At 43.0% G+C, this 18,593-nt stretch overlaps 1 protein-coding gene across 3 annotated transcripts in view; it reads left to right on the forward strand.

Annotated features, from left to right (window-relative positions):
• The window catches only part of SORCS1 (sortilin related VPS10 domain containing receptor 1), a 602,630-nt gene that overhangs the window by 207,065 nt on the left and 376,972 nt on the right, over positions 1-18,593 (forward strand). For all 3 annotated transcript variants that reach the window (XM_032178269.2, XM_058436040.1, XM_032178276.2), the window contains exon 2: positions 9,120-9,187. In XM_032178269.2, the coding sequence (XP_032034160.1) occupies positions 9,120-9,187 (68 nt within the window). The remainder of the gene's footprint in view (positions 1-9,119; positions 9,188-18,593) is intronic.

An 18,593-nucleotide genomic window follows, 5' to 3' on the forward strand; every position in this document is an offset into this window, starting at 1 on the left:
ATTCCCATATTAGACAGGATACCAGAAAGGAAAGTTTAGCACAGTGATTAGGATTCCATATGTGATGTGAGTTAGACTTCAAATTACTAGCTCAGTAATTTCACTTACTTAGCTTCTCTGTGGCTCAATTTCATCATCAGGAAACAATGAGATAATTGAAATTTCTTAATTATGATATCTGGCACACAGAGTAGACATCAAATAAATGCTACATGTTAGTTTAGGTTTCAGGTGACTTACTGAAAATCACACAGTGGTACACCCTAGTAGTTGCTACTCAGCAGACATTCCCTACTCTTTCTTTGCTGGCAGAACCCACCTTTGATCATAGTAAATGTCAAGTAGAAATACCAGTTCCTTGTTTTCTCCATCTTTATTGCAACCGCAGGTGGGCATGTGGCAGAATCCTGGTTGGTGAGGGTAAAGGGAGTTTGCTGGCAGGGCTTTTGGGAAAGAGTTTCTTCCCTAGGTAGAAAAAAACACAACAAAAACAACAAAAACCCATGTATACACCAGAGGCCCTTCTTTACTCTGCTGAATATAGCCACATCTTCAGGTGATGAAAAGAAGTGTTATGACCGCTTTGCAAACATGAGGGTAAGTAGCACTGAGTGCTGACACTTCAGAGAGGACACGTGGACATTGCTTAGGTCCTTGATGACGTTGTTCGGCTAAATTAGTCCTGGAAATGCGTAAACTCTGGACTTCCTGCTATATGACATAATGAACCACTTATTGCTTGAGTCACTATTAGCATTCTGTTTCTTGCTGCAAACGGCATTCTACTAGATCTGGTGGCTAAACCAGCACTCAAAATCTGGTCTTGACCAGGCATGGTGGCTCACACCTGTAATCTCAGCACTTTGTGGGGCTGAGGCATGAGGATCACTTCAGGCCAGGAGTTAGAGTCCAGCCTGGGCAACATAGCAAGACCCTATATCTAAAAAAAAAAAAATTAGGCCTGGTTCAGTGGCTCATGCCTGTAATCCCAGCACTTTGGGAGGCCAAGGCAGGCAGATTAGGAGGTCAGGAGATCGAGACTACCCTGGCTAACACAGTGAAACACCATCTCTACTAAAAATACAAAAAATTAGCCAGGTGCAGTGGCACGCACTGGGACCTGTAGTCCCAGCTACTCAGGAGGCTGAGGAAGGAGAATTGTTTGAACCCGGGAGGCAGAGGTTGCAGTGAGCCAAGATCGCACCACTGCACTCCAGCCTGGGTGACAGGGTGAGACTCCATCTCAAAAAATTAAAATAAAATAAAATAAAATATTAGCCAGGCATAGTGGTGTGTGCCTGTAGTCCCATCTACCCAGGAAGCTGAGGCAGGAGGATCACTTGAGCTCAGGAGTTCAAGGATGCAGTGAGATATGACTGCATCGCTGCACTCTAGCCTGAGTGGCAGAGTAAGACCTTGCCTATAAAAAAATAATTAAAAATCAAAATGTGGTCGTCTTCTGGTTCCAAAGCCTTTTCTGTTTTGAGCAGAGCACACTACCAGCCTAATATTTAAGGTCCTCCACAATAGTGCCAAAGCCTATCTCTGTATTCTGACATTGTGTTGGGTCGCTACTCATCCTCTAACCTTTAGGTAAACCAGAAGACTTGACCTTTTCTTAATGCTCTCTGAGCTTTCTCCCTCAGTTCCTTTCCTTACCGTACCCTTTGTACACCTCTCATCTTCATCAGAATCACACTCATCTTCTGCGATTTGTCTTAAATGCATCCTTTTCTAAGAATTGTCTCCTGATTACACTTCTCTTACTTGCTCCTTGAAAGACAGAAACACTTTCCTCCTGCTTCACATCTTTTTTCCTCATAGTTTGTAAGTACCTGTGTACAGGTCTGCCTCTCCACAAGACTGAGCTTTTAGAGACTCATATCAAATATCATTCCTTTTTTTGTATCCTCACAGCATGTATTTTTTTTTTTTTTTTGAGATGGAGTCTTGCTCTGTTGCCCAGGCTGGAGTGCAGTGGTGCGATCTAGGCTCACTGCAAGCTCCGCCTCCCAGGTTTTCTCCATTCTCCTGCTTCAGCCTCCCGAGTAGCTGGGACTACAGGGGCCTGCCACCACACCTGGCTAATTTTTTTGTATTTTTAGTAGAGAGGGGGTTTCACCCTGTTGGCCAGGATGGTCTCGATCTCCTGACCTCATGATCTGCCCGTCTCGGCCTCCCAAGTGCTGGGATTACAGGCGTGAGCCACCATGCCTGGCCTCTGCACAGCATGTATTTTAAAATTACTGCCTTTTAACAAAGCTTAATAAATGTTTATTGAGTTAAATCTGCAGAATTTTGGAGCTGAAAGTTCTTTTCTTCTAAAGAAAGCTCTTATTTTCTGAAAATTATGGAAGTTCTTATTCTTGGATGTATGACCTCCCAGGATTCAAGAGATGAGTAATACTATTAAAGTTATATTTATTCTTTTATGCCCATAAATTGTATCAGATCATATTCTTAAAGGATTCTTGGATCCCCAAAAGAATGAGAACCTCTGTTTAAGTTGGAAAGTCAAATAAATACTTACTGAGCCAAAGACACACAATCTGGAACATGCATATTTTAAGGAAAACTAGTGTTGTGAGTTTGCTTCTTTTCCCTAAGATTGGAGTGCAAAGAAAACAATCAAAAACAAATTTCTGGCCATTGAACACTCCTCTCTTATTTTATCCAACCCTTCGATTCTCATGAAAGATTACTCCAAATCTCTTCAGGCTCCTTATTATTCTCTTCCCCCATATTTGCTTTCATCAAGATCTGTAAATACATCTAAACAAATGGTTTCTAGCAAGCTGCTGAAATAAGCAGAGAGGTGGCTATCTGAGCTTGGACAATGAAAAAACACTAAGGCATGCTGTAAGATGGTGGGAGTAGGACAAAGGTAGCCAGCATCAGCACCGCCCAACCTGCTGCCATCTTCAATATGGCTGTTCCCTTGCTCACCCAAGCCAGACTATGGCCCACCCCAGGGGCAATTATGACTATTAGTATGGCTGAGTGCTGTGGAGTCTTCCCATGTGTTACAAGAAGCACCTGCCCATGCCATCCCTGAATCACCTGTGGTTGAGAGGAACACAAAAGAAATAGTGCTGTTTTATAGACTAGGACCTAGTCATCATCTGCATTATTCAGGATTTGGAAATATAGACCATAAGGAATGGAAGACATTTTAGGATCGTGTACTCTAATCCTAAGCCCATACTTTTGTTTCTTTTGAGATTTGATACTGCTTCCACAGTTGGACATAGAGGAAAACAAGAATGTAAATTATTAATTGAAGAGTGAAGAGATATGTCCCCATTTTCTTTTTCTTTTCTGTTGTGTTTTTTTTTTGTTTTTTTTTTTTGAGATGGAGTTTTGCTCTTGTTGCCCAGGCTGGAGTGAAATTTCGCGATCTTGGCTCACCGCAACCTTTACCTCCCAGGTTCAAGCAATCCTCCTGCCTCAGCCTCCCAAGTAGCTGGGATGAAGGCATGCACCACCACACCAGGCTAATTTTGTATTTTTAATGGAGACGGGGTCAGGCTGGTCTCCAACTCCTGACCTCAGGTGATCTGCCTCAGCCTCCCAAATTGCTGGGATTACAGGCATGAGCCACCAAGCCCAGCCCTGATATGTCCCCATTTTCTAAGATGTCCTTGGATGAGCAGTAGGCAGGCTAAGTATCCTTACAAATCCACTGACACCCCCCCAACCTCCTGATGCAAAGCAGGTGAACCCCACAATTGGGGCTTAGCCTGGGAGGGTTCTTGACTTCACTCAGAAAAGAATTCAAGAGTGAGCTGATGGTAGAAGAAAGCAGGTTTATTAAGTGGCAACGTATAGCAGAATGGCTACTCCTTCCAGAGCAGGGCTAACCCATAGGTAGTGTGCCCAGAGTAGCAGTGTATGGGCTGTTTGCTAGCAATATTTATACCCACTTTTAATTACTTGCAAATTAGGGGGTGGGCTATTCACAAATCTCTAGAAAAGGAGTGGTAACTTCCAGGTGTTGCTATGGAACTTCTCAACTGTCATGGCACTGGTGGGAGTGTCTTACACTAAGGAGAGCAGTGAGGCAACTAGAGATTGCCTTTGGCACCATCTGCTAGTTCTGCAGTTTTCTTCATTTCACCCTGCCGGGACCAGGAAATAAGTTCCTCCAGTCTCTTGCCTCACTTCCATCCCACTTTCTGTGGGGTGAATTCTTTTGTAAATAAAAGGAGGAAGACACTATATTTTTGTTTTTAAGAAAAGAAATGGAAAATTCGTCTGCTTCTATTTAGAAAAGCATAGAAAAATTTTGGTTCTCTGCAATTTAATACTTAGTTAATACATAAGTTGTCAAAAGTTGCTGTGTGTAGAACCAGATTACCAGGAAGGTGTTCTCAGGTTCCTTAAATGTTTGGGGTTTCATTTCTAAATTATATTTTATGTTAATAATAAAAACCATGCTGTCATAGTCAAAGGCGTTACATGACTGATAATTGGCAGAGGAGAGACTGCCTGTCTTATGCTGCTGGCAGGTTAATTCATTTCAATGCATACCTGTAAATAAGGCTTCTTGCCCTACCGTTTTGATACAACAGAATATTTTTCACTGACTTTTGGTAATTTACAGTGGAACGGTCTTATTAGTCATCCATATACCAGCATCTGTTTGTGAATGTTTTTGTTCTGTAACTCAGTGCAGAAAGAGGTTGGGGCTAGAAGGAAGGAATGAATTGACATTTTCCTCTCACAGAGTCCTTTGTGATGGTTTCTCAACTCCCTACCCAGAGGGAGTGAGGGCTAGAGTTGATGGAATTATTCAGTAGGAGCTTTGTAAGGGCCTGAGCAAAGGGTCACTAATAGTTTGGGAGCCCGGGTTATGAAAATGTGGCTCAGTGCTGTGGGAGAAGAAGCCCTTGCTCACTCCCTTGGACCCTCTCCCGTTCCTGACCTGGCACAGAACCTGACCTGGCACTGTTTCTGGCACCCTTCTACCCTCCAAGGAATGAGTAATTTGAGAACAGCAGCTTGGTGAGTGGGCACCGGCATCCTCTCTCTAAGTATGGACTGGCTGGGTGCGGTGGCTCACACCTGTAATCCCAGCACTTTGGGATGCCGAGGCAGGTGGATCACGAGGTCAAGAGATCGAGACCATTCTGGTCAACATGGTGAAACCCCGTCTCTACTAAAAGTACAAAAATTAGTTGGGTGTGGTGGCACGCGCCTGTAGTCCCAGCTACTTGGGAGGCTGAGGCAGGAGAATTGCTTGAACCTGTGAGGTGGAGGTTGCAGTGAGCCGAGATTGTGCCGCTGCACTCCAGCCTGGCGACAGAGCGAGACTCCGTCTCAAAAAAAGAAAAAGAAAAAAAAGTATGGACCAAGTGAAGTTCCTCCCAAAAGTTTTGTAAGCGATAGATGTGGCAAGAAGGAGTCACAGTGAAAGAAGAAGTGCAGATGTCATGTGGTGACAGCAAGTCCTAGACTGGTGAGGGGGATACTTGAAGCATGTCACTGTGGAAATCCCAGAAATAACTTGATGCTGAGGTCCTGGTATGGCATAGGGGAAGGTTATCAAGTCGTAGATAATTTGGGTCATAGCTATTTAAAGATAATATCCTAAGATTTAGCGAGGAACCTTAAAAAGCTAGTACCATATGGTGACCACTTGTTTTGAATCAGAGATGTTTGAACACTATATAATGAAAACAAGATACAGAAATAAATGGGGTGCTGATGGATATGCCACTTTGGGGGTATATGTGTTCATATGCATTTTGAGATGTATATGTGTTCATCAAAACAGCTTTGCTTTTTGGTCGAACTTGAATACACTTGAACTCAGAGTTTTTCTATACATGAAAATTGTGTGCTGAATGAATAAAAATAAATTATGTGTATATTATTTAAGCACATACAACATTTCACTTAATTGAAAAGTTCCACTGAAAGCTGGACACAGTGTCCTGCACCTTACTCCCAGCTACTAGGGAGGTTAAAGTGGGAGGATCCCTTGAGCCCAGAAGTTGAGTCCAGACTGAGCAATTGCGCGAGACTCCCATCTCAAAACAAAAACGAAAGCAAACAAAACAGCTCCATTTTCTTCCATTTTGAGTTTGAAAAATACACAAAAACAACAGAGAATATAACCAGAATAGGGAGACAATTGCATTTTTTCACATTTTCTCATTTAAATGTAGTGATTTTGGCTCTGGCTCCCTTAACAGAAACTGATTTGTTAAATAGTATTGCTGTAACAGAAAAGCAAACAAACAACAAAACATATCTAACATAAGGATGCATCATTGTTCAGCAATAAGATGGTAAATAATGCACAGAGGCAGTGAAGGGAAAAAAGAAAATCTCAAATAATCGATTGAAAACATAACTGAAGGTTAGCAGTTCTCCTTTCTTGCTCTTGTTAGACTGAAAACAGAAAGATTAAATAGATTGATTCAAGCAGATATGCTTTCAAATGTCATAAAGGACTCCCCTTCTGGTGCTGTATTGATAAACTGCCTGAGTGTATCACTGGCATTTCAGTTTTACTAGCCCTGCAAGAAAAGGCAGGGAGCGGTTTCTACCTCCCTGCTTGCCTGCCCTGGGATTGCTTAAACAATTTCTGTGTGCTCGTGCGAGTGGCTCCACACCATTACATGCTGGGTTAAAGGGTTCCTTCTCCAGGGCGCCTTTGAATTCCCTCATCACAAGAATGGGAGACACAGCCTGTGATCAGCTGAACTTCATTATTTAGTTTAATGCGGTCTTGTATCAGGAGAGCAACTACCTAGAAATGCTTTATGCCCACACCCCTATTTTCTTGGTGGGGGATTTATAGGTTTATTCGGCAAAATTGTACTGAGGTGGAGTAGCAACATCATTCTATGTCTTCAAACAAACAGCCACCCTGCTGCCACTGATCAGCGTTCCTGGGATGGCGGTGATTGAAATTTAGCACTGAGAGCGACTTAATTGGCACATAGATCTGTTAAGCATATGCCCCCACCGCAGGCATGCCATCTGATGTGTCTGTCCATAGGGTGCCCCGCACCTCACACATGCTCACGTTTTGCTAAAGAAGCAAAAGTTTTGAACAGGACCTGGAAGGAAGGAAGCTGTGCTGTAGTTTAGGAGAGGGGTGGCCTTAGATGACAGGTACTCAGGGATCTCTGCCTGTTTTTAAGTTACTGTAATTTTTTTTTTTCCTTGAACTCAGAACAAACCTAAGGTTTGCTTGCTGTGAAATTAAAAAGTTCAGAATGTGTTCACTGATGCTTGTGCCTTCAATAAATCAAACGCTGTGCTAGTAGAGTGGAACTTGGACTCAGCATTCCTCAGCAGCTTGCAGCCCCGGAATTTAAGGTTAGAATGTTCTATGCTCACTGTGGCTAGAACGGACCCCTTGGCCTTCAGAGAAGAATTCAGGAAATCAATGTCAACATTTTTCTGCTGAGTTGGAAACAGCTGGGCTGGGCCAAATGTTCTAGGTTATGAGTACCAGGAGGAAAATACGAACTTCGACAGAAAACTGAGCAAACCCATAATGTTTTTCCCTAACGTAGGAAGAGCAAGTAAAAGGTGGAGAAATCAGTGGTTAGGAACACACATTGCTCTGTGGAATCTTCGCAAGTGTCCTTGGGCTCATGTATTTCAAGTAACCAGGTGGACTCTGTTCATTGCTGCAGACACCAGAAGAAGCTGTCTTCCGGAACAGCTGTGATGGGAAGGGTTGCGGTGTGACTGAGAAGGGGTATATAGCTCTATCAACTTCCCTTTTCTTTCCTGAGCGCTTCTGTCCTAACTGGATCACGGACTCATAGACTGAATCTGTTTTTCTTTGTGTTCTCTTCTGGCATCAGACAAAATCCTGGGCTCCTAATAAATGTTTAATAAATGTTTGTTGAATTCTGAAAGAATGAAATAGTTTAGGTTCCTCTGGGTAAAGTTGGAAATAGTGCTGCTTTCGGTTTCAGAGGAGGATTTGCTGTGAAGCGAATATAGCTTAAATTTAGCATTCCGCAATTCTACGGCTTCTTTCCTGAGACCTGTTCCTAATTTTTGATTTTCTCTGTTTCCTATGGACGGTTCCATAAGAAATATATTACACAGTAATTATCTGGACCCCATGAAATAGATTTGCTCCTGTTAAAATGCTGTCGTTTAGCCCTGCCAATGTGGCTTCTATTTAATGGCTTTCCTAGAAATTGGAAGTCAGAAGGAAGTTAAAACCAAGCTCACATAGGGCAAAGGGAAGGAATTAACATTTAAGAATCCCATGCTGGGCCAGGTGCGGTGGCTCACGCCTGTAATCCCAGCACTTTGGGAGGCTGAGGCAGGCAGATCACCTGAGGTCAGGAGTTCGAGACCAGCCTGCCCAACATGGCAAAACCCCATCTCTAAAAATGCAAAAAAATTAGCCGGGCGTGGTGGTGGGCAACTGTAATCCCAGCTACTCGGGAGGCTGAGGCAGGAGAATCGCTTGAACCCAGGAGGCGGAGGTTGCAGTGAGCCAAGATCGTGCCACTGCACTCCAGCATGGGCAACACGAGCGAGTGAAACTCCGTCTAAAAAAAAAAAAAAAAAAAAAACCCACATGCTAATAGATGTGTAATTTGTATTTGTTTCCTAATTTAACTTCAAACAGCAGTTCTTTTGGGAGATAGCATTACTCTTCATTCCCCTTAATAAATGGGCATACTGACATTCTTTCAAATAATTCTTTGCTGTCTCCTAAAAAGATGGTAGCTAGGCACATTGGGTAACCTGCTCAATGCACCCAGCTACTAGGGCTGGAAACTAATCATTGACCTTCCTTTCTCCCAGGCATCTGCTCAGTGAGTACCTGAGTCGTGTGCATATTTGGCAGCTCTGCCAGCCTTCCCTAAAAGTGTTAAACCCACTAGGGAAAGAAATGCCTGCAGGAGCAGGTAACCCTTGCTGCAGGGTGACAGGGAGAAAGGTGGGGAGAGGATAGGCCTAAGCAGAAAGACACGCCAACCCTTCCTCAGTCAGTGCGGCAAATGCTGTAACAATTCATTCAATTATGTTAAGCGCCTATTAAAGGAATCCTAAGCCCTCCCTTGGGCCATTTCAGTTCTAAGAGACTGTAATTGTTTGAGACTAACCATGATTTCCTCTTTTGCCTTCAGGTGATTCTCATTTTGACAAAGCTCTATGACTATAACCTGGGGAGCATCACGGAGAGCTCGCTTTGGAGGTATGTAGATAAATGTTTTGGTTTTGCCAGGTGAGTGCAATGAGACTCGGCCAACAACCTCTGCCTCCGTTCCAGTTCTCCTGCCTCAGCCTCATGCGCCACCACGCATGGCTAATTTTTTTGTATTTTTGATAGAGACGGGGTTTCTCCATGTTGGTCAGGCTGATCTTGAACTTCCAACGTCAGGTGATCTGCTGGCCTCAGCCTCCCAAAATGCTGGGGATTACAGGCATGCGCCACCACACCTGGCTAATTTTTTGGTATTTTTGGTAGAGACGGGGTTTCTCCATGTTGGTCAGGCTGATCTTGAACTTCCGACCTCAGGTGATCTGCCGGCCTCAGCATCCCAAAATGCTGGGATTACAGGCGTGAGCCACCGCGCCTGGCCCAGGGCAACATTCCTTTACTAACTTCCCTTCCATGGCGGTCCTGCAGCTCACCAGCAGCACAGGCATACATACTCATACTCATGCACACCCTTATCTTTGGGATTCACACTGTATTGCTTCACACGTATAGAGTGTGGAAATGATACGGGATTTTTTCAGTGCCTCTTCACCAGCCAGAGACCTCCGCAGCCAGCATTACCTCTGCTTGAGTTTCGCTTGTGCCCACAGGGCTTGCTCTGCCCACTTGGCCCATCAGGCTGCACTCAGCTCATACTACTGGTCCATATCTCATGCCTGCCAAGGGCAAGCCAGGTGCACCAGCTGCTGTGGTGGGGTGGGCAGCTCCAGGCATTGGCTCTGTACAAGGCTGTGGCTGAACCAGGTGTACAGCAAGGGGCTTCCGCCTTGGGTGCTGGTGTCTGGATGAGGGGAATGCGGTGGCACCCTAAAAACTCGAAGACACCAGCAATCATGGAACCCCAAAGGGGGTGTTACAGCATGACACAGCCGTGGCTTGGGGAGCTGAGGTCTGGGCCCCCAGAAGAGTCACAGGTCTTCTCTCCTTCCCACCAGCCACAGTGCAGCAAATGGGGTGGGGGTGGGTTTCAGCTCATTCGTGTTACAGCTTGTTCAGTCCCACTGCTCTGCTCTAGCCCATGGCTCCCAGGCTGGACCGGCCCCACTGCTACTTCCTGTTGTGTGGGGCAGCTGCCTGGCCCCAACAGAGGACAGGAAGGCTACAGTGTTACAGCTCCTTTCTCATTCACTGTTTGGTGGGTCCCAGGTTCTTGTCCTGCATCCAAGAAGAATGAGGTTATACGGACAACTAGAGCGTGATCAAGGCAGAGAAGAGTTTTATTGAGTGATGGAACAGCTCTCGGTGGAGAGGAGACCCAAAGTGGGTAGTCCCTACCAGAAGGCGGGTAGTCCCAATGTGTGGCTGAGGGCAGGGTTTTTATAGGCTCAAAATGGGGAAGGTGTGAGCCATAGGTAGAAAGAAAAAAACATATTGGGTCTCAGAAGAGTTTCCCATCCATGATTTTAGACCCTTGGTAGCCCAACCGCCCAGTCATGCTGGTATTCAAGGAGCTCCTCTATGCTAAGGGATTTGTACCTATTCATTTGAAAAATTACTGTGATAGTGGTAAAAGGCCGACAAATTCCTAGGCAGATAGGCACAAGCCCCCAGTGAAACCCAACCTTCAAGCCACAAGACAGCCTGAAGCCTGAAAACCAAGCTGCCAGTTCTGGGTATAGTCCCTAGTTACAGGGATGTAAGCTGAAAGCGTGGGAAGTTTTGTAGAGGCCTTAATAAAAGTGTAATTTTTTGTGCAGTAAGGAGCCAGCACCTACTATATTGCTTCAATTCTGTAACCCTTCATCAGAATCTCTGTGACTCTGAGCAACTTCATACTTCCCTGATAGATTTCTCTAATGGATCTCCATGTACAAGAGTAAAAGCCAGCATTTTTTTTCTGCAGTGCATTTTCCATATAAAGTATAGTCTGCATATTAGAAATTTAATAGATAATGCAGTTTTGTCTCACTGGGACAGAGGCTTCAGCAGTCATAACTCTCCACCTGCACAGTGGAAAGGGCATGCTTGCGGGGCCTGAGGAGCAGGTCGCCCTAGACTGTGGAAGCTCGGATTCAGTACGCTTTTCTCTCCATAATGGGGCATTGTTACTAATGGCCCATTCTAGGAAGAATATCCTTTTCAAACTTAGTGGAAAGGGTTAATTTAAAAAATGGCATCACATTCCATTAGTATCAGGCTTCCCTTCTGAAGGAGCAGTCTACTTGGGTTGAAGTCTGGGAAAGTGTGGCGAGAATGACCTGCTGGCTTCTCAATCTTAAGATGAATTTCACTGAAGGATGCATACTGTCATGTACTGCATAATGCCATTTTAGTCAATGAAACCATATACAGTAGTGGTCCCATAAAATTATACTGTATTTTTCCTGTACCTCTTTTGTTTAGATATGTTTAGATACACAAATACCATGATGTTACAATTGCCCAAAATTGTACTGTGTTCAACACAGTAACATGCTGTATGGATTTGCAGTCTTGCAACAATAGGGTGTACCCTACAGCCTACATACGTAGTATGCTATACCTTCGAGGTTTGTGTAAGTATACTGTATTATGTTCACACAATGAGAAACTCACCTAAGGTCATGTTTCTCAAAATTCACCCACCTCATTAAGTGATACGTGACTGTATATATACATATAGTCAGGCTTCCCTATCTGTGGGTTTTAGATCTGTTAATTCAACCCATCTTGGATCAAAACTGTTGGGGGAAAGAGATTAAAAAACAACACAATGCTATCACCAATACAATTAAAAAAATACAGTATAATAATTTTTAGATAATATTTATATTATATTTGGTGTTAGAAATAATCTGGGAATGATTTTAACTATACGAGGGAGAAGGTCAGTAAGTCATATGCAAATCCTACACCATCTTCTATCAGGAATTTGAGCATCTGCAGATTTTAGTATTCATGGGGGGTTCTGGAAACAATCCCCTCCAGATACTGAGAGATGACCATGTGTATACACACACGCTTGCACATACATGCATGCACACACACACACACACACAATACCCACAGATACATAATATATTTTTAAAATATATGCCTAATAGTCATTTGCCATATATCATATACTGGTGTGACTACTGCAGGTATGTGATATATTAGAAACTGATAATTTTATTTATTTTAAATTATTATTACTATTTGAGACAGAGTCTCACCCTGTCACCCAGGCTGGAATGCGGTGGCATGATCACAGCTTACTGCAGCCTCAGACGCCCAGATAAAAGTGATCTTCCCACCTTAGCCGCCCAAGTAGCTGGGACTACAAATATTTGCTACCACCCTAGGCTAATTTTTTTAAATTATTATTTTTATAGAGACAGGGTCCCACTTTGTTACTGAAACTGGTCTTGAGCTCCTGGGTTCAAGTAACCCTCCCACCTCAGCCTCCCAAACTTTCAGGATTACAAGCATGAGCCACCACGTCTGGTCATTTTAGTACTTTAATAGGAATGACACGTACCTTACTGAAAATGTAATTTAGAAAAGAGAGAATAAGGTGGAAAATATGTATAATATTTTATATTATAATATAATATATAATATGTCATATATAACACCTCGGTAGGACTTTTGAACAGCTCACAGTGCCCATACTCAGAGTTCATGGAACCTCTGTAGGTATGTTAATACAGAGGAGGAGTGGGACAGGCCTGGGTGGGTAGAGGACAGGGGTCAGGAAGAGAAAGCCTTATGGTTCTGAGTTGTCTAGCACAGCCTTGCTTGAGGGAAACTAGACGGCCTAGCACAAACTGACTTTCTCCTGCACCAGCTCATACTGTTACCAAAACACCAGGGATCCAATCTCAGCCCTGCTGGTCACTGCACAGAAAGCCAATCACTGAGACAACTATTATTGCCAAGGAAGAAGGCTTTAACCAGGTGCTGGAGCTGAGGAGATGGGAGATGAGTCTCAAATCCATCTCCCTGACTCACTAAAGTTAGGGGTTTAATATAGCAGGGAAGAAATGTAACAGTGTGTTGGAAAACAGGAACTAGGGAAGGGTAAGGAAATAAAATGAGGGGCCTGGCATCTCATTGTCTGAATGCAATGAGCTGGTGAGATTTAGTTCTTTGATACTTTTTGAGAGGCTTCCAGGGCCTTTTCTGAGGAAGGAACTCAGATGAAACAAATATTAAGTTTCAAGCTTTAAGACAGGAAGGGCCAATTCCTATTTTTATCCAAAATAAGTTTCTATGGGACTATTGGGGCAGTTTCAGTACTTTATGCTCAGAAAACCTGCCTATGCCAAAAATTGGGGACTATGACCTCAGGCAAGTCTTAGACATCTGCAAGGTACCCATAGCCCCGAGTACAGGACTTAGCATAGAGCTAGTGCTCAGTAACTCTGTTCTTAAACAGAGCAGTTAACACAACAAACTTCACGGTCATCCAAAGATAATTTTATTATATTGTATTTTATTTCTTTTATTTATTCAACAGTGTTGTATTGATTAATTCCTTTATGCCTTGGAACGATCTGGTCCAGTGAGGGGAAGGTGTGTGTGTACCTAGATCAACAGCAGATAGGCTCTGTCCTCCAGATATTTTTTTTTTAAGAAACAGAGTCTCGCTCTGTTGCCCAGGTTGGAATGCAGTGGTGCCATCTTGGCTCACTGCAAGCTCCGCCTCCTGGGTTCACCCGCCATTCTCCTGCCTTCAGCCTCCAGAGTAGCTGGGACTATAGACACCCGCTACCATGCCTGGCTAATTTTTGTATTTTTAGTAGAGATGGGGTTTCACCGTGTTACCCAGGATGGTCTCAATCTCTTGACCTCGTGATCCGCCCGCCTCGGCCTCCCAAAGTGCTGGGATTACAGGCGTGAGCCACCGCGCCCAGCCAGGTGTTCCTTTTTAGAGGGGGACAAAGATCTGTGGACAGTCAAGGTGAGAGGGAAATACACTTGCATGTATCCCCCCTTATGTAATTGTATTGAGTAAGTTATTGAAGCAGCCGCCCAGAAATGCAAGATCCCAGAATAAGATAGATATAATGTAAATAGACTCTTATACAACCATAAGTGTTGTAATAAAAATATGAGATAAGTGTTACTTCTTTACTTTGCTCATGTGGATATTTTCTCTTCTTAACTCATCTTTGAGTCCTTGAACCCAGCCCCTTGCTGGTTTAGTGATGATGGTAATAATGATAATACTGAAAACCTTTATTGGTTATTCACTATGTGTCAGGCATGATGCTGAGTGTTAGACATGTGTTATTACATCCTCTTAATTCATTTTTATGGTGCACCCAAGGTCGCACAATTAGCAAGTAGTAGCCTACAGACTTACAGACGTGTTACTGAACTCCATATGTTCATTGCTTATCTGTCTTCCAGAGCACTGCCTTCTGGTGGATCTTTCTATACCCAAACAAATAAACAAGATAATATTTTATAGAAATATATGTGTATATTATTATATAATATCTATATATGTATTGTGTGTATATACATACACAAAGACACACACACGTACAAACACTATATACAGAGTGGATAGGGTTTTCTATGTGCTGTAACATTCTGAGCAGCAATTGCCTTATTCCTGAAAAATACTGGGTGACAGAGAAATGGCTTCTTGTCCAACAAGTAGATACATGCACTTTTCACTTGAGCCCTTATTCTTTACAAGTTTTAGCAGCTGGAGAGTCAGAAAGGGGCAACTGGCAAATACCCTTGAGGTGGTAGGGTAGGCAAGAGGCCAAGAGGCTATTGACCTTATAGTGATGTCCTAGGGCTGTAAGCCTTGCTGGATATCAACAAACCAGGGAAGACAGAGCGAGATGTCACTGTACCAGATTAATGAGCTTTTGCTCCCAGTTGGTCTTGTCATTGATTACACCTTAATCTTGGAGCAAGGTGGTGATTTTTGTTTCATTTTGTGGTGTTCTTCACTCAGGGAGTCAAACTGAGAGGAAAGGGGGATGATTTGATGCAGAACAATTAACTGCACCTTAAAAGTGTCTTAACTTTATAGTGGATTAAGCTTTGAGAATTGGAGACCGTGGTGGTTTTACCATATTGACGCAAGATAAGCTTAAAGGTTGAGATAAATAAAATGTCAAAATCTAGAATATAGTACTTCTGAGAAGAAATATATTCATCTTTTTTTCCCTGTTGTACTAGGGCAATCAGCACTCTGTTGAGAGAGGCTTAGCTGGTGAGAAAGCCCTAGGCAATTCTGGAAGGAGCTGGAAGTCTACTCTCTTAAAGCAGCACACAGCCTGCAGTGCCTGTCTTAGAGGTTGCCTGACGTAGCTGACTTCTCAAATTCAATGTCCTGTTCTCAGATCCACATGGGACACAAGCAGGCTTCTAACTAGGTCTCCAGAAGTACATACTTCTCAAATAGCAAAACCTGCTTTTGGAGGGGCACAAAGCAGGTACAGTTTAAGGAGAGAGAATGTGTTAGGCTTTTGATGTGATTCTGTATTGGTAGCCAGCCCTGTCCCATTTTCTCAGGAGACACATTTTCATGGGCATTACACATTGTGATTATCAAGAGAAGTTCCCCAGTAGTGTTTGTGAATAATAGCCTTGAGTCAGAGGCTGTGTAGGGATGAGGGCACCCTGTGCTCTCTGGAGAACTCCTTGGGTTCAGGCTGAAGGGAACTCACGTGCGTGTTTGTGAGCCCTCTGCGAGCCCTGTGGGTGAGTCCCAACACCTCCCTTCTCCTCCACGCCACATCCAGGGGAAGAGCAGTGGGTGGCTTGGGTCAGATTGTTAGTCCCTGCTTTGAAGGATGTTTTGCTACCAAATCCAGTTTTCACTCCGCTATAAACACAAGGCTATATGCACATCCTAAAAAGAAAAAAAATAATAATAAAACCAGAGTGCGATAACTTCCAGGCAAGAGAATTCTTCATGTCACACAGATTTAATGATGCTGTTCACACCTGTGCATACAAATGTTTAGTACCTCTCCAAAGTCTAAGGGAGCTAGTCAAGCACTCAGGCAGGATCCGGAGGTGTTCTGGATTGTGACTCTTTGGATTCTAGATTCCTTTGTGTTTTGTAACTCCCATTCCATATTTGTGTCACTTGGAGCTGCTTGTGGTTCCTGAACTTACACAATTATTATTATTTTTGAGACGGAGTCTTGCTTTGTCGCCCGGGTTGGAGTGCAGTGGAGCAATCTCAGCTCACTGTAAGCTCCGCCTCCTGGGTTCACGCCATTCTCCTGCCTCAGCCTCCCAAGTAGCTGGTACTACAGGTACACACCACTGCGCCAGATTAATTTTTAAATTTTTTTGTAGAGACAGGGCCTCACTTTGTTGCCGAGACTGGTCTTGGACCCCTGGCTTCAAGCAATCCCCTTAACTCAGCCTCCTAAAGCACTGAGATTACAGGTGTGAGCTACTCCACCCTGCCTACATTTATTTTACTAAACCTTGTTTTTTTAAAAAAATCACAAAAGTAATGTATGCTCGTTACAACGAGCCAGAAAAAATACAGATACATTTTTTTTAAAAACTATGAATAGTTTCTTACATACCACCTAGATCCAGCTTTCCTGATATCTGTGATGTTGAGTTATTGCTTTTTTCTCTTCATATCTTTATGACTCAACTAAAAAATGTAAACAGATATATACATACCGTAGGTTTACTTTTTCATTTGTTTAAGAAAATAGAAGTATACTATTCACTGGACTATGACAACCTGATTTATTTCACTTAACAATGACTCTTGGGTGTCTGTCCAGATGAATGCATTGAAAAAAATGGGCCAGGCTTATAAGCATCCCAGAGTATGCATATTGTACAGTATATTGAATTCAACAACTGCATGCTAAATTAACTTATATATTGCTTCCTACATAGCAAGAAGTGTTTTCAGTGCTTTTATCCTTTTAACAACCCCATAAAATAGGCATTCTTTGTAGCTGTAGTTTCTTTTTCCTTTTTTTTTTTTTTTGAGATGGAGTTTCACTCTTGTGAAGAGTGATGGCATGTTCTCGGTTCACCGCAACCTCTGCCTCTCTCTGGTTCAAGCAATTCTCCTGCCTCAGCCTCCCGAGTAGCTGGGGTTGCAGGTGCCTGCCACCACGCCCGGCTAATTTTTTTTGTATTTTTTTTTTTAAATACATTTTAGTAGTTTATTGTTTTTCTTTCCAAAAATAACATCATATGTATACCTTTTTTTGGAACCCTCTTGCTTTGGAAAAATTATTGTAAGCTTTAAAGTTAAACAAACGCACACACATTCACAACACACACACACGCACGCACACACACACACATGCACACAACCAGATTTCCATCTTGACCTATCTCTTTTGTAGATGTGTTAAAATGGATTCATTACTCTCCTATATTTTAAAAGAACAAATGCTTTACTGCAAACTCACTGCATAATGATATCAACTTTATCGGATTGGGGTGTGATCTCTGTATTACAATACCTCATGCTCTGATAATATTCTCTTTTTTTTTCCATTTTTTTTTTTAATTATACTTTAGGGTTTTAGGGTACATGTGCACAATGTGCAGGTTTGTTACATATGTATCCATGTGCCATGTTGATTTCCTGCACCCATTAACTCGTCATTTAGCATTAGGTGTATCTCCTAATGCTGTCCCTCCCCCCTCCCCCCACCCCACAACAGTCCCCGGAGTGTGATGTTCCCCTTCCTGTGTCCATGAGTTCTCATTGTTCAATTCCCACCTATGAGTGAGAACATGCGGTGTTTGGTTTTTTGTCCTTGCGATAGTTTACTGAGAATGATGTTTTCCAGTTTCATCCATGTCCCTACAAAGGACATGAACTCATCATTTTTTATGGCTGCATAGTATTCCATGGTGTATATGTGCCACATTTTCTTAATCCAGTCTATCATTGTTGGACATTTGGGTTGGTTCCAACTCTTTGCTATTGTGAATAGTGCCGCAATAAACATACGTGTGCATGTGTCTTTATAGCAGCATGATTTATAGTCCTTTGGGTATATACCCAGTAATGGGATGGCTGGGTCAAATGGTATTTCTAGTTCGAGATCCCTGAGGAATCGCCACACTGACTTCCACAATGGTTGAACTAGTTTACAGTCCCACCAACAGTGTAAAAGTGTTCCTATTTCTCCACATGCTCTCCAGCACCTGTTGTTTCCTGATTTTTTAATGATGGCCATTCTAACTGGTGTGAGATGGTATCTCACTGTGGTTTTGATTTGCATTTCTCTGATGGCCAGTGATGATGAGCATTTCTTCATGTGTTTTCTGGCTGCATAAATGTCTTCTTTTGAGAAGTGTCTGTTCATGTCCTCTGCCCACTTTTTGATGGGGTTGTTTGTTTTTTTCTTGTAAATTTGTTTGAGTTCATTGTAGATTCTGGATATTAGCCCTTTGTCAGATGAGTAGGTTGCAAAAATTTTCTCCCATTCTGTAGGTTGCCTGTTCA

Source organism: Hylobates moloch, unplaced genomic scaffold (genome assembly GCF_009828535.3).
Source record: "Hylobates moloch isolate HMO894 unplaced genomic scaffold, HMol_V3 SCAFFOLD_3, whole genome shotgun sequence".
Lineage (NCBI taxonomy): Eukaryota > Metazoa > Chordata > Mammalia > Primates > Hylobatidae > Hylobates > Hylobates moloch.